Raw genomic sequence first — 21,841 nt, forward strand, 5'->3', positions numbered from 1 at the left:
TAGGGAAACGTCTTCCTGGCTTGGTCATCTGGGGCAGACTCATTGGAAAACCAGCTTTCCTCTGCTCTCCTTCTCTGTGCCCACACAGGGGCTGAGTGTATGGGTGTGAGTTGCTGGGTGGGAAACTGGTACTAAGGGTGACACCCTGGCAATGAGGGCAGAGCAGGAGACCTGGCAAAGTGATGATGATAGGAATTTCTGGGCATGGGGTGGGAAAATGTAGTCATTGGCATGAAAAGGGTAGCCGTAGCTGTAAAACTGGCCCCTCCACCTTCTCCAGTGATTCCATCCCTCTTCTTTTCCAGTGCTTATATTCTAGCAATTGTACCTTCTCTGCCACATATTTACTCTCTCATCTGTACTGGTTCCTGCCTTTCACCCTCCAGGTAGACATTAGTTTTCCTTTTCTCCCAAAAGACCTTTCCTGGTATTTCCTTCCCTCTCAACCTACTGCAGTGTGGTGGCTTCTGCCCACCCCATCATTCACTGACGCTGTCCTCTCTAAGGTTGCCTCTGACGTAGTTACCAAACTTTTCTGGAGCTTTCAGGCCCATTCACCATCTTCTCCTTGCCTTCCTGGGATTCCAGGGCATAACTCTATGGGTCTTCTCCCTCTCTCACTGCTCTTTCTGTGATTTACTGCTGGCTTCTCTGTCTTCACCCATTCTTTAATGCCACTATTTCCAGAGTTAATGGTACCCCCTTATGGCATCTTTGTAACAAGCATTAAAAGGTTCACCATAATCTGATTGGGCACAGCCCTGGGCCAGGACATGTGGCTTCAGGTCCCATTCACCCCACTCAGCCTGGTACCCTTGTGCCATTAACACCCTGCACAACAGCATGCAGCTGCCCAGGGTACAATTCTTGGTGCTCATCTTTTTTTGCTTTATTCTCTTTCCCTGTGTAACCTTGTTGACTTTCATGGTTCGAAGACCTATGTAATTCTAGACATCTTTTAATCTGCCTCCTGGACTTCTTTTCCTGGGTATCCTGTGGGCATCCCAAACTTGCCAAGGCCCAAACTAATTTAATTATCTACTCACTTGCATATTCCCAAACATATCCATTTTTCTGTATTCCTTCTCTAAGTTAATGACACCACCATGCATCCACTCATCAAGTGAAAACTTCCAGATTATCTGTGCGTCCTCCTTTTTCACAGTTTAAAGCTTCTATCACCCCCCAAGTGCACTGCTGGATTAGCCTTCTAACTAGTTTCCCTAGGTCCAGAATCTCTCCCCTCCAAATCACTCTCCCCACTGCTCTTGCATTTCTTTCTTTACATAGAAATGAGCATATTGTTCCCTTGTTCAAAATCCTACGTTGGCTTCTAGTTAACCATAAGATAAAGTCCAGATACTCAGGCATGGCATACAAAAGCCTTTATATTCTGGCCCAAATCTACCTTTCCAGTCCTACACTTTGTCCCTGATCTTAACACCTTCCCTGATCTTAACCACATCAGTCTATGATGCACAGTTTCTTGAACATAATTTTGCCACATGCTTTAATGCTCCAGTGCCTTTGCTGGTGCCTTGCATGCCCTTCCTCTGTGTTTTGCCTTGTGAAAGCCCATCATCCACTCTTTAAGACTATGCTCACTGTGACCCCTTTTTTCAGGCACCTCTGGTCCAATTAACAGCTCCTTCCTTACTGCTTTTACATCTCTATTGTTATGTTAATACAAATTCTCCAAAAGTTATTTTGCATCTTTTTCACTACATTGTGTGTTTCTTAAGGGCAAGTTTAAGCTTGTTGGTCTCCATATCATCAGCAGTTTGCCCAGTGACTGTACATGGTAGATATTGAATAAAATTTTTTTTTTTTTTTTTTTTTTTTTGCGGTGCGCGGGCCTCTCACTGTTGTGGCCTCTCCCGTTGAGGATAACAGGCTCCAGATGCGCAGGTTCAGCGGCCATGGCTCACGGGCCCAGCCGCTCTGCGGTATGTGGGATCTTCCCGGACAGGGGCACGAACCTGCATCTCCTGCATCAGCAGGCGGACTCTCAACCACTGCGCCACAAAGGAAGCCCTTGAATAAAATTTTATGAGTTGAATTGGGCAGGATGCTTGAACATCATTTTGTGAAAGGACCAATGATTTCTTTCAGCATAATTTTCAACCTGTTCCTTTTCTTCAGACATCAGAAGAATCTCAGAATGGGACAGCTGATGGGCTCTGTTGGAGACAGTTGTTACGTCATATCCCCAAACTTTGGCTAGGTCTCTCTAGGGACACAGAGACTGTGATTTCTCAAATGACTGATTGGTGTCTGAGTATGGTTTTTCCCCCAGATATTAGAGTTCCTTCGAATCAGAGATTATTTTCAATCTAGGACCTAGATGCTAGGTTCCATAGAAGACTCTCACTGCTCTGAGTAGCAGAGTCAGGCTTTTCAGTGGTAGACAGATCTATCTGGATTTGTTTCATCACCTTTGGGTCCCATCCCAACATCTCACTAAGGTTTGAGATTTTAGAGCACGAAAAACAACATAAAAAGGCTTCACTATCTCAAAACCTTGTTAAACCTCTCAGTTATCCTGAAAGCCTGGGGACGAGGGCCCGGTCATTTGAAGGTTTTGTAGACGGCTGGACAAACAGTATCGATGCATTAGACTGAGTTCTGTCACGCCCCTTAGCTAGGTAGGAGACACTCACTGTCTCCATGAAGCCCAGAATGAGTAGTTTCCTCGAAATGAGCAATTGTATGTTTTTTGCGGTGTTGGGGTTTTTTGTTTGTTTGTTTGTTTTTGGCTGCTTTGGGTTTTTTGGCTGCGCGCAGGCTTTCCCTAGTTGCCGCGAGCGGGGGCTACTTTTCCACGCAGTGCGTGGGCTTCTCATTGTGGTGGCTTCTCTTGCTGTGGACCACGGGCTCTAGGCATGCAGACTTCAGTAGTTGCAGCATGCGGGCTCAGTACTTGTGGCTTGCATGGGCTAAGTTGCTCCGCGGCATGTGGGATCTTCCCGGACCAGGGATGGAACCCATGTCTCCTGCGTGGGCAGGCGGATTCTTAACCACTGCGCCACCAGGGAAGTTCCAGCAATTGTATGTTTGTAGAACCCTGGTAGCAACTGAGTGGGTAGGAAAGAGCTTGATTCCAATTTCCCCTCAAACACAAAAACATTGCCATTAAAAGTGCAGTGACTGGTCAGCGAAGGATGCCTATTGGAAGAGCTTTCGGGTTCATTTCTGAAACGAGTCAACCCATCCTAAGCCCAGTGCTTAATTATGCGGCCCCTGAGCCCGCCCTACCGCCTTTGAGCCCCCTTTTGGCCTCTGAAAGGGCTTCATGGGGCCAATTTCACAATGCTAGGGTATTCGGTCTCCGGGCCCGGCATGGAACCCTCGAGTTCCACGCTCGGGACTGACCTTATGCTAGGAGGGCGCCCCGGTGGTCAGGAAGCGTAATCACGGCTGGCTGTGAACGCCGGCGCCTCTGGGGCAGACGGCAGGCAGCGCTGAGGGAGAGCGTGGGCCTGAGCCGAGGGGGACCCGCCCGGGGCGGGGGCGCGGGCGGCTGCAGTGCGTCAGCGACCCGCCCCCTCGGCCCTCCCCCGGGCGGGGCCAGCCCCGATGGCGCTGACTCAACAACGCGTGGGGGGAGTTTTGTCCCTCCGCGGACCCCGTTTCTCTCAGCCCTCCGCCGCCGCTGAGCCGGTTTCCTCTTTCCGGCGGTCGGGGTGCGAGAGCCAGGTCGGGCAGCTTAGGCAGCGAACCGCTGTGCAGCCCCGGCTCTTGCCTGAGGACCCCGAAACTACCGTTCCCCCGCCGGGCAGCGTGGGCGCCATGAACGACGCGGGTGAGGCGCCACTCTTCCCCGCCGAGGGTAAGCCGGGGGGCGCGGGTGGCCTCTGGGGACTCAGCTGCGCCCCGGAGGCCCGGCGGCGGGGAAGGGCCGGGGCCGGGGCCGGGTCCCGAGGCGATGCTGAGGGTAGAGCTTTCTGGGTGGGCTGGAGCGGCCCGGAGGGAGGCAGCATTGTGGGCGAGGACGCCGGTGAAGGGCTTCTCCGCTGCTATGGTCACCTCGGGATGTTCTTAGCAAGTTAGAGCCCGAGTGTGGGAGTCCCGGGTCAGCCCTTCTCAGCCTCTTTTTGATGTTATAATCAATCCCGTTTGGTCTTTTAGCAGGACTGAATTCGGAGAAGGTAGCTGCTCTGCTTCAGAAACTGAATTCCGATCCTCAGTTCGTACTGGCCCAGAATGTCGGCACCACCCACGACCTCCTGGACATCTGTCTGAAGAGGGCCACGGTCCAGGGTGTTCAGCATGTGTTCCAGCACGCCGTGCATCCTGAAGGCAAGCCTGTCACCAACCAGAAGAGCTCAGGTGAGGTCTTTAAACTTCTTGCACACTTCCCTTGACTTTCTTGACAGCGTCCCATTGTGGTGTCTTACCTAAGAATGGCCTTAGGGGAGAAGAGGTTTGGATAGAAAGAAGTTGTAGTAAATTTTTAGAGAACAGGCGCCAAGTACAGGCTGGGCCAAGAAGGTTACTTTGTGACTTGTTTTCGTGCTCTGTGGTTCGTTAGTATATTTGATTTGAGCACTAAAGTGACTGACTAGCCCATGGTCATCTGTTTGAATTAATTCACGACATTCTGTCTTGAAGTTATGTGACTGCAGCCCCATGTCTTGGAGATATATGTTCTTCGTACGAAACGGATCATGCAAAAAGGTTCATGCCCTAGAGGACACCTCCACGTTGCCCTGAAGGCCATGTACAAATGTATGGGATGGAAAAGACACAATGTAATTGCATCAAAATGTCATCAAATGTTATTTTTAAGTATAACTTTTGGTTGCAGTTTGAACACATGTGCTAATGGGCTAAGTTACCACCAGTAGACTAGTTTGTAATACAGAAAAATACTCATTTCTCATGCCTTGCTGGTCAAGAGCTCTTGCTTTGCTATCTGCTATCTAGCACCACTAGAAAACAGAAAAACAGCTACAGTGAAAGATGGGTTATCCAGGAATCTAAATAAGGACATTCTCATGGCAGAATTTTACTAAAAGGACTTTTTAAAGTCTATCAATTTTAAAACTACTTCTAGTCTATTTATTTTGGCAGAAAGCAGATCAGTGCTTGCTTAAAGCCAGTCAGAACTCAAAGTGTACATTTATAACATGGATGTGTTTTATTGTATGTAAATTATACCTCAGTAAAGTTCATTTTTAAATTTTAAGAAAAAAATTATGATCTTGCAATAATTAATGTTTTGCCACAGTAGAAAGTGCTTGGGGTGGTGTGGCCTGTCAGGCTACAAATTATCCAGTTAGATCCAGTTAGTAATGTTATTAGTGGTCCTACATGGATTGCAGCGCCCTTTTAGGGAAAAGCCTGGAAATGTTCATCTAGAACAGATCATGTCTTATATATCCTGTAGTGTCATTTTTATTTGCAAGAGGTACAAATAGCACATGAGCTATGTAGGTTATTTCCCTGCAGTTTTCACATTAACAGTTCAGATTTCCTCACCAGGAAATAATAGTGTGCTTATGAGAGAGGTGGCATACAGGTAAAACCAAGGTAAAGATGAGCTACACTAAGTCATTAGTGACTTTTTAAAAATTTTTAAATTTATTTTATTTATTTTTGGCTGCGTTGGGTCTTCATTGCTGTGCGCGGGCTGTTCTCTAGTTGCGGTGAATGGGGGCTACTCTTCATTGCGGTGTGCAGGCTTCTCATTGCAGTGGCTTCTCTTGTTGCGGAGCACGGGCTCTATGCATGCAGGCTTCAGTAGTCGTACTTGGGCTCAGTAGTTGTGGCTCGCGGGCTCTAGAGCGCAGGCTCAGTAGTTGTGGTGCACGGGCTTAGTTGGTCCGCAGCATGTGGAATCTTCCTGGACCAGGGCTCGAATTCGTGTCCCCTGCATTGGCAGGTGGATTCTTAACCACTGTGCCACCAGGGAAGCCCCATTAGTGACTTTTGAAAAACACTGTGTGTAGTTACTTATTTTTAATTATTTTTTCTTCTTGTAAGATTACTGTTGTTCAATGTAGAATATTTGCAAAATACCGATGAGTAAGTATTCTGTCAGGTCTTTATTCTGTGTGTGTGTGTTTAATATGGGTGATACCTTACATATTGTTAGGTAACCTACCTACCTTTTTCACTTACCAATATATTGTGAACGTATTTTCATATTAGTAAAAAAGTTATGCCCAGATAAAAGTCAAGGTTTTTCCCCTCTGAATCTTCCTTAGAAAAGAGTTACCCTATGTGTGAGGCTTTACAAAGACTTTGATCATGAGCATTCTCAGTTAATTTAATTTGAAGTAAAGTACATTTTGGGAAAGACATTAATTACTCTGAAATAACCTTGATCCTTGCTAGTTTGGGATGCTTATGGAGATCATTTGATTGAATCAGTTTTTTTAAAAAGCAGACAATTTGAATGCAATATTTTTCTAGGACATGACCTCACGTGGAAATGTTGGATATCCTTGTAAATAGACCCCTAAAGATCACTTAAGATGAAGTACAGAAGTACAGAAGATGGTGACATTGTGGAGTTTGTGATTATCCACTTACAGGACAAATGACGAATATGATTATATGGTGGTGGCATAACATTTTTTAGGGACAGCATTATGCATGGATTCAAAGCATTGCTGTGACTCAAACATAGTAGATGGAAGAAGGATGATGTGTTCTGTTTGAAAGAGTGATCTAATAATGGTAAAGGCACTGATGCCAAGATGCACGTGAAAAGTGTGGATCAGTGTGAAAATGACATGTCAAAGTGGAAAAAACAATGCTTCTACATCAATTTATTATATTAATATGATTTTAAATATCTAAATATTAAAGCTACTAAATTAAATATTATAGGCAGACAGTTACTATTTCATCTATATTTTTAAGTGTTTATATAATCCAGTTAACTAAATAACTTAAAGAAAAATTCTCGTTGGGGCATGGGGATTGACTTATGCTAGAGTCATCTTATATTGAAGCATATACTATATATTCCACATTAAAGGGTGGAGACTTTTTAAAGGTTTTGCCACATATTGCCAGATTGCCTTCAGATATTTTTTACCTGTTTAGATTCCTATCCAGGGTATATAATAATGCTGTTTCCCCAGGTCCTTGCCAATATTGGGCATTATTAATTGAAAAATAATGTTTCTCCATTTAACAGGTGTCTTATGATGAACTTTAAAAAAATGTTTCTTGGCTATTTGTATCTTTTTTGACTATTAAATTAGCTGTTCATGATCTTTGCTCATGTTTCTCTACCAGTATTTCTTTTTCTAATGTAATTTTCTTAGGTGATTTGTAATTGATTCTTTATGTGATACGTAAAGAGTTTTTTTTATATGTTAAGGATATAAACCTTTGGATATATATTGCAAATAGTAAGTACTACCTTTCTTGTTTTTGTGTTTGTATCTTTCTGCTCTTTCTGATTTGGTCTTAAATTGTCCAAGATCTTGTCATAGATTCAGTATTGGGAAATACAGTTGGAACAATGTAATCTATGTGAACATTCATCATACTTTCTTGATTTGCTTTCTTTTTTCAGGGCGATGCTGGATCTTTTCTTGTCTGAATGTTATGAGACTTCCATTCATGAGAAAATTAAATATTGAAGAATTTGAATTTAGTCAGTCTTACCTCTTTTTCTGGGACAAGGTATGGGACTGATCTTGAAATATTCTTTTTGTTTCAATGTCAACCTTGGTAGGGACTATCTCTTCATTTCTTGCTTTTCTAGTTGTAGTCTGCCTTCCATTATAGATGGGACAGCATTTATTCTGATTTCCAAAGTATCAAAAGTTGACTCTTTTCAAAGGCAGAACTACTTTTGGTTGGTAGGTGGCTACTTTTTGCAATGAAATAATAAGTCTGATGACTCACCTTACTACTTCCTTGTTTCTTTCTTATTTAAAATGTTTTATTTTGTTTTCAGTGATTTCCCCTTTTAGCATCTTTATGTAGATTATTTGTATTTCTAGGACCTAATTCCCTTTCTCCAGGTAATACTTGTCTGAAAAACAGTAAATAATTTTATTCCAGTTTTTTATCTTTAAAGTGTATGTTATATGTATCCATTAGATCTTTATTGATTGAAGACTCTAAATATCAGATTTTTCTGTTTCAGAATAAAGCAGTGCCTTGTTTTGGATAAACTATTACAATGTGTACACACAGATAAAGAAAAACACTTCAGACATTCTCATGAAACCAGATACTGCTTTCCCCCACCACACACACCACGTGACATGTGGGATCTTAGTTCCCCGACCAGGGATCGAACCCATGCTCCCTGCAGTGGAAGTGCAGAGTCAACCACTGGACCCCCAGGGAAGCCCCAGAGATACTGCTATGTAATTACCAACTTTAGTTTAAAAATACCTACTCTGTTGGGTCTACAGTAGTTCCAGGACTCATATTCTGTTGATAATGCCAATAAAGATATTAGCTCTCTTCTCCTTTAATTTTATTTAACTTCTCTTACTCTAGGTTGAACGCTGTTATTTCTTCTTAAATGCTTTTGTGGACACAGCCCAGAAAAAGGAGCCTGAGGATGGTAGGCTGGTGCAGTATTTGCTTACGAATCCTGCAAATGATGGAGGACAATGGGATATGCTTGTCAATATTGTTGGTAAGAGCCTTTCTCTAATGAAACAGAAACCCAGCATGATCAAGCAAGGCTCTGTAGTTAGGCATAGGTCATTTCTTTGGTGGTTAAGTACAGAGTAGAATTGGTCCCCAGAGGGGTATACAGTTAGCTTTAAGAACCTTTATCTCACACTCTTACCTATTAAGTACCTTTCTTAAATTAGAGGTAAGGAGATAGGTACTGTGAAGGTTGAGTTAGAGAAGAAAAGGTTGTATTAAGTAGAACTAACTTTCTATGAAAAAGTTTATCTCTTATCCATTGATGTAATCAAGAAACGCGTTGAAACTGCAACTGTTTGAAAATGTCCTCATTCAAAAAATTGTCTTTTGGAGAAACTTCATCATGCTGAATACTTTACAAAGTGTGTTAGATTAAAAAGAACAGAATTAATTCAAGATAGATGGATAAATAGGCAGATTAAATGACCTGTTTAATAATATTGTAAGGTCATTAAGTTTTCTGAGTTAGACTAGCAAAATATGGCCTATTTTTTTTTTTTTTTTTTTTTTTTGCGATATGCGGACCTCTCACTGTTGTGGCCTCTCCTGTTGCGGAGCACAGGCTCTGGACACGCAGGCCCAGCAGCCATGGCTCACGGGCTCAGCCGTTCTGCGGCATGTGGGATCTTCCTGGACTGGGGCACGAACGCGTGTCCCCTGCATCGGCAGGCGGACTCTCAACCACTGCGCCACCAGGGAAGCCCAATATGGCCTGTTTTTAAAAGCAATAGCTATTTTTGCCAGGGTTCCTGACACTGGAGTATACGTTTACTTTATTGAACATTAAAATTTGTTTTCTTTTAGAAAAATACGGTGTTATCCCTAAGAAGTGCTTCCCTGAATCTTATACAACAGAGGCAACCAGAAGGATGAATGATATTCTGAATCACAAGGTACAGCATATGGAGCAGGGTGGGATTGCATGTAGTATACTTACCTTAAAACTCCTAACTGATTTTCCAGGGACATTCCTGGGCATTTCAGTATACACAGTCTGTGTACAAGATAGCTACTCAGTGTCTATCCAAGGCAATGTAGCCTCATATTAACTTTAAAAATAATTGAGATTAGGGTGGTTTTTTTCCTTCTCTTTAAAAATCTCCCACTTTTATTTCTATTGATTTTAATATTTTCTTATGGGTACTGAGGAAAGAAAGCCCCATTCTCAGCCACAAGCATGCTAACTTGGTTCTAGTGGAGGTGGACTGGGGCAGCTTTATGTTCTAGTAAAACCAAAAAGAACTCTTTGGAAGACTTCCTCAGAGAGTATGCAGAGTTCTGCGGCTTCCCCAAACTATATCAGTGTAGTTTATCCATTCACTTAACATTTGATGTAGTCACTGAACTGCTTTTTATTGCCTCAGTTGTCTTAATGAATCATTCTCTCTTCTCTACATAACCCATTTTCCCAAGGAGGATTGTGAATCCTACAGGGATGCTGCTCTGCCAGCCAGACATCTTTTTTAAGAACTGGGAGTTGCCAGAATCTGCTGTCTTGATCTATGAGGCTAAAATTGGATTTGTCATTCCTGGGAGAAAGACTACATTTTAAAATAAACTGTAAATGTGTTTCCTCAATATTAGAAGTAGGTTATTTTCCACCCAGGAAACTGGGGAATATTATCCACAGGCTAAAAGGTCATTAATAGTATAGCATTGGATTCCATTTCAGGTGGGAGCAAGATTCTCTTTAGCACAGTGGTTAGGTTTATGACTCACCTTTATCTTTGGCATCTCTCAAAATTGAAAACAACAAAAATGAAAAGTATATTGGGGGTTGGCATAGCCATGGTCATAATGATTTTACAGAGAAGAAATGGACAACCAGTAAAATTGTAAATTAAAATCTATTAGAGTGACTTAGTGGCATAATCAGCTTGTCTCTTGCTTTTTCTGAGGGTGATGGCATTATGGAATTACATGTTTTCCCCATCCCCAGACATGTATCACAGGGGGTACCATCAGTTGCAGAGCAGGAGCAGTTCCATCTAGTATTGTTGGGGAATGATTCATGTCTTTTCTCCTTATGGAGAGTGTTTTTAGCTTTGTGTTTAAGTGGACTGGTTGGGGAAAGATCCATTTGCTTTTATGAACTTTGCCCGGGGTCTTGGCTGAGTTATACTTCAAAATAGAGCTAGCACTGGTCTGTTAGGCTCATTTATAGTTGAATATGGGTAACTGAATAAGTTTCTATCATAGATGAGAGAATTCTGTATACGACTAAGGAACCTGGTACACAGCGGCGCAACCAAAGGAGAAATCTCAGCCACACAGGATGCCATGATGGAGGAGGTAATAACAATTATTTGAATTTTTTGTGTCCCTTCTAAAGAACTCTCAGAATATGCCTATCTGTTACATTGATTGGGAAGCGTGGTCATTGTAGGTAATGTTGAATTGAATTGAAAATTACTTATTTTAGGGACTTCCCTGGTGGTCCAGTGGGTAAGACCCTGAGCTCCCAATGTGGGGGACCTGGGTTCAAGCCCTGGTCAGGGAACTAGATCCCAGATGCATGCCACAACTAAGTAGTCCGCATGCCACAACTAGATATCCTGCATGCCACCACTAAGACCTGGTGCAGCCAAAATAAATAAATAAATAAATACTAAAAAAAAAAAGAAAAAACAAAAAAAAAACCCAAGGGCTCCCCTGGTGGCACACTGGTTAAGAATCTGCCTGCCAATGCAGGGGACACGGGTTTGAGCCCTAGTCTGGGAAGATCCCACATGCCGCAGAGCAACTAAGCCTGTGTGCCACAACTACTGAGCCTGTGCTCTAGAGCCTGCGAGCCACAACTACTGAGCCCGCATGCCACAACTACTGAAGCCTGCATGCCTAGAGCCCATGCTCCACAACAAGAGAAGCCACTGCGATGAGAAGCCCGCGCACCGCAACAGAGAGTAGCCCCCGCTCGCCCCAACTAGAGAAAGCTCGCGTGCAGCAACGAAGACCCAATGCAACCAAAAATAAATAAATAAAAAATAAAGTGTAGAATCTTTAAAAAATAAAAGGAAGAAAATTACTTATTTTACAGCTGAAAAGGCTGAAGTATAAACTTTGCAGTTTAGTATGGGACTTGTACTTATATCTTCTATTTCCCAATTTATTATTCCATAATTCACTCTTTTATTCATTTCATAAATATTGAATACGTGCTATGAGTTTGCCACTGGGAATACAAAGATGAGAAAGACATGGTCTCTGCTTTCAAGGAGCTCAATCTCTTGGTAAAAGAAACACATAAATAATTAAAATAAATCCTATGCTAGAGATGTGTTATAAAGAATTTGGTGGTCATAGAAGAGGGAGTGACTAATTCAGTGAACTGAAGGTTTCATGGGGAAGATATTGGAACCAGCTCTTGAAAGAGCAGTAAAGATGTACCAGATGGGTAACTGGGAAAACCATTCCAGACAACAGGAATTGCATGTACAGTAGCATGAACAAAGGTGGAATCTTCAGAGAACACAGTAGCTGAAACGTAACATTTTGTGAGTGTGTTTGGTAGTAAATTAAGCTAGAAAGGCAGAGCTGTGAGGGATCTTAGGTAGATGCCAGGTCTTTTGGTTTTATTCTATAGGAATAAAGATGAGAAGCTATTGATGGTTATAACAGTTAAAATAATGTATGTGAAAACATTTTGGAAAACTTAAAAAGCATTAAACAAATATAAGGCAGTAATATTTATTATCAAGGCAGTTAAAAATCTTTATTATTAAATACTATTCATAATCCAAATGAATATGTATAAAACTGTGAAATCACTTTGAGAAAAGTACAAACATTTCCCTTTTTCATCTAGTGGGCCCATTACTAGGAATCACTCAACTAACAGTACTTTCAAGACTGTTTGTATGGAGTTAAGATGGCCTAAATTTTTTCACTGAAGCGCACAACATTAATGCTTCACTTGTGTTTTCCTTTGAATTTTAGAGAGGCAGCATAGTGTAGTCGAGAGCATGGTCTCTGGAGTCAGGCTATCTAATCTCGTTTAACAGCCATGTGACCTGAGACAGGTTCCTGAAGCTCTGAAGTCTCAGTTTGTTCAAGTGTAACACGTCTAGCTTGATACAATATTCATTTCTTAAATATTGTTCAGTGGATGAATACAGAGGTTTCATTTTGCTAGATACATTTAAATTATCTCATACTTACCTCTTTCTTTACTCCTTAAGTGTTCTTTGTTAAGAGAGGTATCTGACTGTAGTAGAAGAAAATAGGTTTTGGAGTAGGACATGGGTTTCCGTTCCGGCTCTATCACTTAACAGCTCTGTGATTTTGGATAAAATACTTAACCTGTCTGAGATTCCGTTTGGGGTTTAAAATATATTTCTCATTGGATTTTTGTGGGGATCAAATAAGGAATTAAGTATAAGAGTATAAGGCGTAGTGCCTGGTACATAGCAGTGGTCCAATAAATGTTAGTTTTTTCTCTTTCTCCTTGGAATGATCTCTCCTGTTGAGGCCATATCTCCTGCATAATTTGCCCTTCTTTATGTTTATAGTAAGATGGTGGGATGTAGTAAGGATGAAGGTTCTATAAAGAGTTACGGAAATGGGCTCAGATAACACTTATTGCAAATCACAAGCATTCTGTTGGCTTAAGATGTTTGCTTTAATGATCTTTTAAATGATATGTCTAAAATCCATGTTCTGACTCTGGGATTAGCTGATAAGAATTAGGGCAGGTTCACTTCCCTGGCGGTCCAGTGGTTAAGACTCTGCGCTTCTAGTGCAGGGGGCGCAGGTTCGATCCCTTGTTGGGGAACTAGGATCCCACGTGTGGTGTGGTGCGGCCAAAAGAAAAAACAGAAACGAATTAGGGCAGGTATATTTCACATATCTTTTCTCTCCTGTTCCTAACCTTGGAAAAATAGTACAACACCACCTTACCAAGTCCTGAGTATGGATGTATTATAAATAGGGTTGTTTACTTAATGATTCTAGGTAAACTGTTGACTGTAGAATTCTGTGTGGTATAGGTCTTTAGATTTTTACAATCCCCTAGATAACTCTTTATTTAACCTGACTCTTATGTAATGAAGAGTCTAGCTGTGGTTTTATTTTATTTTATTTTATTTTATTTTTATTTTTTGCGGTATGCGGGCCTCTCACTGTTGTGGCCTCTCCCGTTGCGGAGCACAGGCTCCAGACGCGCAGGCTCAGCCACTCCGCGGCATGTGGGATCTTCCCGGACCGGGGCATGAACCCGTGTCCCCTGCATCGGCAGGCAGACTCTCAACCACTGCGCCACCAGGGAAGCCCTAGCTGTGGTTTTAAAGCCACAAATTAGTACGTATGTTTTGCCTAGTCTTGTAGGCACATCAAAATGATGACTTAACAGCCATGAAGCTCAGATAGCTTTGAATGAAATGTATTTATGCTAAAGGCATTCTTTCTAAGAGAAGAGAAAGGCAGGTTGTTTGTTGTGATGACAGACAAGGCAGATCTGGAACCGTGTAGTCACTTCTGTTGTAGTGTTTTCTTAGTGTGTCTACTCTCTTTTAGCCTCCAGATTCCCTTAGGATTATTAAGTGTATTCTCTACCAAAACTCTGTCTGTTAAAAAACAAAACATAGAACAAAGACCAGAAACAATATTTATCAGTGCCATAGGAAGAGACAGGGAGTCATTATGATTTACTCAGGAAATTCTATAGCAGTGGCTCTCAGCTCTTAAAAGCAATATATGGGGGCTTCCCTGGTGGTGCAGTGGTTGAGAGTCCGCCTGCCGATGCAGGGGACACGGGTTCGTGCCCCCGTCCGGGAAGATCCCACATGCTGCTGGGCCCGTGGAGCGGCTGGGCCCGTGAGCCATGGCCGCTGAGCCTGAGCGTCTGGAGCCTGTGCTCCGCAACGGGAGAGGCCACAACAGTGAGAGGCCCGCGTACCGCAAAAACAAACAAACAAACAAAAATAATATATGGGCTTAGGCTTGCTTCAGACCTAAGGTCAAGGTCATTTTCTTTGAGATTAGGGCCTAGTTATCTTTCTTTCGGAGGTGTACCCATTTATTTTATTTTTTCAACTGAACAATTAACTTCTTAGTTTGAAACATACAACATATTTGAATTACATTTGCTAATCATTCTACCGTGTTGCACATTAGAGGCTTTTGAGTGTTACACCAGGAGCATGAATAATGCTTGTACTTTTAAACTTTATAAATATAAGAAATTACATACTAACACAAGGAAGGATGACATAGAAAGTCCTTGTGAGCCAAAGGTTAGCACTGCTAACACTCTGGTGCATTTTCTTCCATATTTTTTTCATTTAAGATCATATAAGAATAGCTTTAAAAAGAGATCCTGTACACTGTTTTATAACTTGTTTTTTTCATTTTCTTTGTCTTTCTCTAAAGCCTATAGTTTCTTTTAATACAATTTTTAAAGGTTACTTTCCATTTACAGTTATTACAAGATATTGGCTATATACCCCATGTTGTACAATGCATCCTTGAGCCTGTCTTACACCCATTAGTTTGTACCTCCCACTCCCCCACACACACTGGTAACCACTTGTTTGTTCTCTGTATCTGTGAGTCTGTTTCTTTTTTGTTATATTCACTAGTTTGTTGTATCTTTTAGATTCCACATGTAAGTGATATCATACAGTATTTTTCTGTCTGACATTTCACTTAGCATAAATATCAAAAATAGAAGAAGATATACAGTGAGAAGTCTTCTCACCCTATTCTCCATCCTTCCAATTACCATGTACCCCCAAATTAGTTTTATTAGTTTTTGTTATTAGTTTTAGCTGTTAGTCATCCTTCCAGAGATTTCTTTTTTAAAAAACATAATAGAAATAGAATTTTTGAGTCAGGGAGAATATACATTTGTAATTTTGATATATAATGCCAAATTAACCTCTTTGGAGGGTCTATCAATTTACGCTCTCATCAGCAATATCTGACAGAACCTGTTTCCCTTTAGATTTATCAAGGCAGTGCATTTATCAAACAATCGGATCCTTACTGATCTGATAAGGTACACAGTTGACAGGTAAACAGTCTGATAGATAAACTATCTCATTGTAGTTTTAATTTATATTTTCTTACTTTGAGTGGGGCTAAGCATCTTTTCTGTGAACTGTATATTCTTATCCTTGTTTTTTTTCTTGGTCTTTTATCAATTTCTAGGTATTCCTTAAATGTTACAGAAATTAGCCCATTGTGATATGAGATGCAAAATTTTTTTCTTAGTTTGTTGCTTATCTGTGATATGCTTTGCTATGCAGAATTTTTTACTTATATATAGTCAAATTGGAAGTTTTTTATGGTTTTTAATTAGAAAAGCTTTTCTCAAATTATAAAAGAATTCTTCCATTTTTCTTCTAGCACTTATAGAGTTTTGATTTTTGTGTTTGAATCTCTGATCCATTTAGAATTTATCCTGGCATAGGGTATGAGATATGGATCTAACTGTTTTCCTCTCAAGGCTACCCAGTTGACCCACATCTTTTCAAATAGTCCATCCTCTCCCTACCCCTTAATTTGAGATGCCATCTATCATTTCTGAAGTTTCCAGGCATGCAATTCTGTTTGTTTAGTGTGTTTATTCATCTGCCAGTAATCCTGTATTTTAGTTACTGAAGCTATTTATAGTGTTTTAGTGTTTGTAGAGTTAGCCCCATCTCATTGTTCTCTTATTGTTTTCCTGGTGAATTTTGTTTTGGCATTTGTCGAATTGTGGCATCTACACCATTAAAAGCTTCTCAGGTGATTCTGGTTTAAGAGCCACTGCTGCTAAGATGTAACATTTTCTAATATGGTCTTCTCTTTTGGATTCTGGAAGAGGAAAGGAATTATTATTCTGATAGTCATAGAGGACATTTCTGACACTGAATAGGGGACTAACCTTTCCCTTGAGGTTCTTAAAGGAAATAGATTATATTCACAAATTGCATTTCCCTTTTGAAGTAAAGCTGCACTTCAGGAGATTTAGTTAAATAGGTGAAACTGGAAGGAAGAGAGGTAGGAAAACCAGTTAGAAGCTGCAGCAGTCCAGGTGGTACTAATTTGGCCTGAACAAGAATAGTGAGGATAGAAATGGAAATGAGAGAAATGTGAGAGATCTCAGAGGAAAAATCCATAGCACTTGGCAACTTATCTGCCAAGGATTCATCATTACAAATAACTTTAAGGTTTTAAGCCTGGCAACTGGGAGAATGCTGCTGTGGGTCACACACGTCAGTAAGAGAAGCTCTTTTCAGAGGCCACCGTGAAGAGGAGAAATATTGACTTCGGAGTGCCTAGTCCCAAGGCACTGTCCAGTTGGAAATGGGTTTCAAGCATATGGAAATCATTCCAAAGTTCAGGAAAGAGAATGATCTAGAAAAGTGATAATGATGCTAGTACCGGTGGCTGAAACCTTGCGAATTATTGAAATTCCTGAGGGAGAATGGAAGGATAGAATAGGTCTGAGTAAAGAATTCTGGAAAATAATCTATTTCCATAAAACTTCGATTTCTATAAAAGTGAGTGCCAGAACTGTGTGATGTAGGTGCTGGTCATCAGTGTCAGATGCTGCAGACAGGCCAGAGACTCTGAGGTCTGAGGAAAGGCTGCTGATTCCTGAGTAAGGGTGTGTGGAATGGAGAAGGGAAGGAGCTAGGTGGAGAGGAGTCAGACCATGGCACGGAGAGGCAGGGAGTTTCAAGAAGCTGGGCAGTGCAGAGGAGAGAAGTTGATATGCATTTATTCCATAAGTATTTATTGAGTACCTACTAAATATTAAGCATGTTCTAAGCACTGTGGGTACAGTGATGACTGAAACAGACCTGGTCCCTGCTCACATGGATTTTACATACTAGTGGAGGGAGACAGATGATACACAAGTAAATAAACAATCTGATGTGATATGTACTCTGAAGAACATAGAATGCAGTGATTGATAGGGTGGTTAAGAAAGGCCTTTCCAGGGAGTTCCCTGGCAGTCCAGTGTTAGGGCTTGGCTTTTACAGCTGTGGCCCCGGGGTTCAATCTCTGGTCAGGGAACTAAGATCCTGCAAGCCATGGCACAGCCAAAAAAATAAAAAGGCCTTTCTGAGGTCAAATATGAGCTGAGATATAAATAGCAGGAAGAATCCATCCATTCAGAGATCTGGACATAGAGCATAGCAGGCTGAGGAGACAGTGGGTGCAAAAGCCCTAAGACAGGAGGAAGCTTGGTATTTTTGAGGAACAGAAAGAAGGCAGTGTGACTTGAGCTTGGAAAGAGAGTGGGAATGGCTGGAATAGATCTCAGAGGAAATGAGAACTGGCTAATATAGCACCTGTGAGCCATGGTAAGGATATTGCATTTTATTCTAAGTGAGCTAGGCACTGGGGAATTTAAACTGAGGAGTGACATGGTTTAATTTTTGTTTTAAAAATATGCCACTCTGGCTGTTTTGAGAATGGATGGTAAAACAGTGGGAGAGGAAGTAGGGAGACCAGTTAGGAGGCTCCTGTGGTTGTGTAGATGAGATATCCTAGTGGTTCCGACCAGATTGATGAGAGTGAGGATTAAGAGAAGTGAATACATTTGGGGGTGTATCTTGGAAGTGAAGCTGTCAGGACTTGCTGATGTGGAGAACAAGGAAGAGGGAAGAATTGGCGTGAGGTATAGTGTCTGAAGTGGGAGGGGTTACAGGTAGGAGAGAGGGCTTTTCGGCAGTGATGAGGAAACCTGTGTGTGGTAAGGGATAGCAGATGTGAGTGAGAGAAGCAGTAATTGAAGAAGCAAGGTTTTGGAGGAGGGAAAGAATAAATGTGCTCTGAAGTAGTGCTTTCAAACTTTAATGTACAGTTGAATCCCCTGAGGATCTTGCTAAAGTGCAGATTGATTCAGTAGGTCTGGGTGGGACTGGAGAGTCTGAATTTCTAACTATTTCTTTGATTCAACCACCGCTCTAGAAGGAGTCTCAAGATGATCATTTGATTCTTAGTTATCATCTGTATGACCTCATTTCTCGTAACATCACAGAAGGGCACATACCCTTTAAGTGTACCTTCTTATGTCTTTCCCTGCCTGAAAATATATTTGGTGCCCCCAGAAAGTATCTCCTTCTCTGCCTGCTTCTGCAGGCACAGGTAAGATTTTTGTTTTTAAAACAGATCCTTGCCTTTCTTTCATTCCCCACCAGAAAGCAGTAGAGAGCTGTCTTCTCTCTCCTTTCTGTGCATTATCAGCAGTCACTAAGGTCTCTGCTCCTTCCCTCTTGTAACTGGTTCATTTACCCTTAGCACTGAACTTTCTTCAAAGTTCAGCTATATTCTTTGACCACTTTTGTGTCCTTGTGGTCATTCAACTCTGTGATCAATAGGTCATTTTACCTATGAGCCTAATTTCTCCATCAGTGAAACTAAAAAGTCAGAGTAGGTGATTTCTTAATGGCACTGTAGCTTTGCGTTTTTATAACAATAGAAGTAATATTTCTACAGTGCTTTAGACTTTACTAGGCAATACAGTATTGTAAATACAAATGAAGATTCTAATATTCTGTCACTTCTGCAGTGGTTCCAAGCACTGAAATCTTTTAGCTTTACCAATTTTGCTCCATTACAAGTAGCTTGGTTGTTACCATTGCACTACCTTCCCATTCTAACATTTCTAATTATTACGGTTTCCTCCATTCTGCATCTGCCTGTAGCTGGCTTTCAACTCTCACCCTTCTAAGTATTCATGACTGACTCTCAACTATTGCATCCTGCCTTCCTCCTCTCACTTGATGTCTGTCTCCCAGTTTAGCCATGGGTATAGGAATTGACTCCATCCCACATCATTTGTCTTTAAATTGGGGTCCACACATTCTTTCCCTATGTCCTGTATTTCATGTTTTCTGTGTCCTTTTTCTTTTTTCCATTCCCTTTCCTGGTTTTATTATTCACCAGTATTCAGTTCTGCATAATGACTTGTGTTCAGTGTCCAGCATCTATTTTTGTCCTGAATACCAAGTGCATCTTGTGAGAAGCAGGTGACACTCCCAAGTTGCCCACCAGAGAGCAGACTCAGATATCCAAAACTCAGTGCCAGCTTTATACTTTGGGAACCGGGAATATTATTTCAGAACAGCAGAGTCTCTTATCAAGAAATGTAGTATCAGGGGCCCTGGAGACTATACTTTGGAGAGTTTTAAAAAATTAGAGCTTGTTTAACTATTGTAAGTTGACTTGGAGCCAAATATTCCTTCCAAAGTGTTATGAACTGACTTGAATCTGAATGGCTTTGGATAATTATAGTCATGGTAAACAAAGCAACATGTCTCAAATTACAGTTTTACTAAAATCCAAGAGAAAGAGATGTCACCCTTATCCTCACTCGTGCCTTATGTGTACCTCTGATAAAAATTCAGATTTATAAATCATATGCAGTAGGGCATAAGTATTTGTATTCCAAAAAGATTAATCATAGAATTCATTTAGATAACTAAAATGCAGGTTTCCTTTAATGCATTTTTGGGGAGAAGGAAGGAATGATTTAACACTTTTTACTTTAGATAGGGAGTCAAATGCATAATGAGGTATATGTAAATTATAGTGTCAAACACTCATTTGTATTTAGAATGTGTTTAAAAGTAAACAGAACTTCACTTAGTTGTCTTAAATCTTCATTAGGCCTAGCCCTAGCCTCCTTTTTTTGGCCAGAGCCTAACTGAACTGGATAAACCACCCTTGGATGACTGAGAATTAATCAAGATGACCCCATATAAAATGTTCATACACATGTGACAACGATTACTAGTTGAAAATACACATCATTTAAGTCTTTAAAACCTTCCTTATTTAAACATGTTCTGATTATATACTTTCATTGTCATTGTCTTTAGTTACCAGTGGCAGCGTCCTCATGATGAAAGGTGCCATTTGTGGCTTTGGTGCTGAGCAAATACAAAATGACTCTCTGGTCCTTATGAATCCCAAACAGAGCTCATTAATCCATGGCTAGATTAGCTCAATTACAGTTGCTAATGTGATGCCCTGCTGCTGCTTTTCTGTACTAGAAACCAACCTGAGAATGATGCAACATTAAAAGAGAGGTGGGGCTTCCCTGGTGGTGCAGTGGTTGAGAGTCCGCCTGCCGATGCAGGGGACATGGGTTCGTGCCCCGGTCCGGGAAGATCCCATATGCCGCGGAGCGGCTGGGCTCGTGAGCCATGGCCCCTGAGCCTGCGCGTCCGGAGCCTGTGCTCCGCAATGGGAGAGGCCACAGCGGTGAGAGGCCCACGTACCGCAAAAAAAAAAAAAAAAAAAAGAGGTGGTTTAAGGAGCAGCTGTTTAGGCTCATAAAACACAAAGTAAATCCTAGTAAAGGAAGATTCTCTCTTGGGAAACAAAACATAAAATGAAAGGCAAACATAACTTCATCTGTAGGTTAATCTGTTTCTGTTAAGATGGTAGAGTCAGGCTCTGTCTTCCAAAATAACACATGAATTAAGAGTCTTTTTACCCTTAATTATAGGCCTAATGTCATAGGCAGGCCTATGTTTAGTTTTCTAGCTTTGGTTCAGAGAATAAGTTTGAGCCTTGGTATCAGGTTCCAGTCTGTCCCAAGGCTTTTTGAGGCCTAGAATGAATGCACTGGAGATGATGAAGAGAAATAAATACAATTTCAGTGGCTGATGATGACATATGGATACTGATTTAGAATTGGGGGATCTTGGACATGTGTTCCCTAAAGCCAGATAGGGACTGGGGTATCTACTGAATTTACCTAAAGGTCAGTCTGGAGAAGTCCTGGCTGCTCAAAACAACTACTAATGTACAGCTAAGGAGTATCAAAAACTAAGCTCCTTAAGTGGTCTTTCTGGCTGAAAGTGGTGGGGTTGGGCGTATTAAGAAATCAGGCCGTCATAGATCATTCTCTGGTGATTCTTTCTAGAGCAGAGGCAGGAGCCGACATTTCTGAAGGGAGTGGAGGGTAAGGTGAGGGAAGAGGGTGGGATCTGTCAGGTTAAGGACAGCAGAGTTCTCCAGAGTTGGGGTCCAAGGAGAGGAGGGGAAGGAAAGGTTTATTTCTTACAGGCTATAGCTTTGTTTTATTCTCTAAGCCTTCCCTTTTGTTCTGCGTTTAGGGTCTGCCCAGTTTGAACTCCTAAATTTAAGTTTTACACCAGTCACTGGAGAAGAACTTTCAATTTAAGAAAACTGTTTTTAATGTGGGGATACGTCTAAGGTCTAGTTTCTGTCCCTGGTAGATTAAGTCTAGCAGGGGACACAG

General features: G+C 41.4%; 1 protein-coding gene across 1 annotated transcript in view; it reads left to right on the plus strand.

Moving 5' to 3' along the window:
* Positions 1–3,576: 3,576 nt before the first annotated feature.
* Positions 3,577–21,841, plus strand: part of BLMH (bleomycin hydrolase) — a gene marked incomplete at its 5' end in the record, with an annotated part of 43,490 nt that continues 25,225 nt past the window's right edge. The window contains 6 exons of the mRNA XM_079724984.1: positions 3,577–3,829; positions 4,129–4,329; positions 7,535–7,644; positions 8,476–8,617; positions 9,439–9,527; positions 10,834–10,926. Coding sequence (XP_079581110.1) covers positions 3,577–3,829; positions 4,129–4,329; positions 7,535–7,644; positions 8,476–8,617; positions 9,439–9,527; positions 10,834–10,926 — 888 coding nt within the window. The remainder of the gene's footprint in view (positions 3,830–4,128; positions 4,330–7,534; positions 7,645–8,475; positions 8,618–9,438; positions 9,528–10,833; positions 10,927–21,841) is intronic.

Source organism: Hyperoodon ampullatus (assembly GCF_949752795.1).
Source record: "Hyperoodon ampullatus genome assembly, chromosome: 19".
Taxonomy (NCBI): Eukaryota; Metazoa; Chordata; class Mammalia; order Artiodactyla; family Ziphiidae; genus Hyperoodon; species Hyperoodon ampullatus.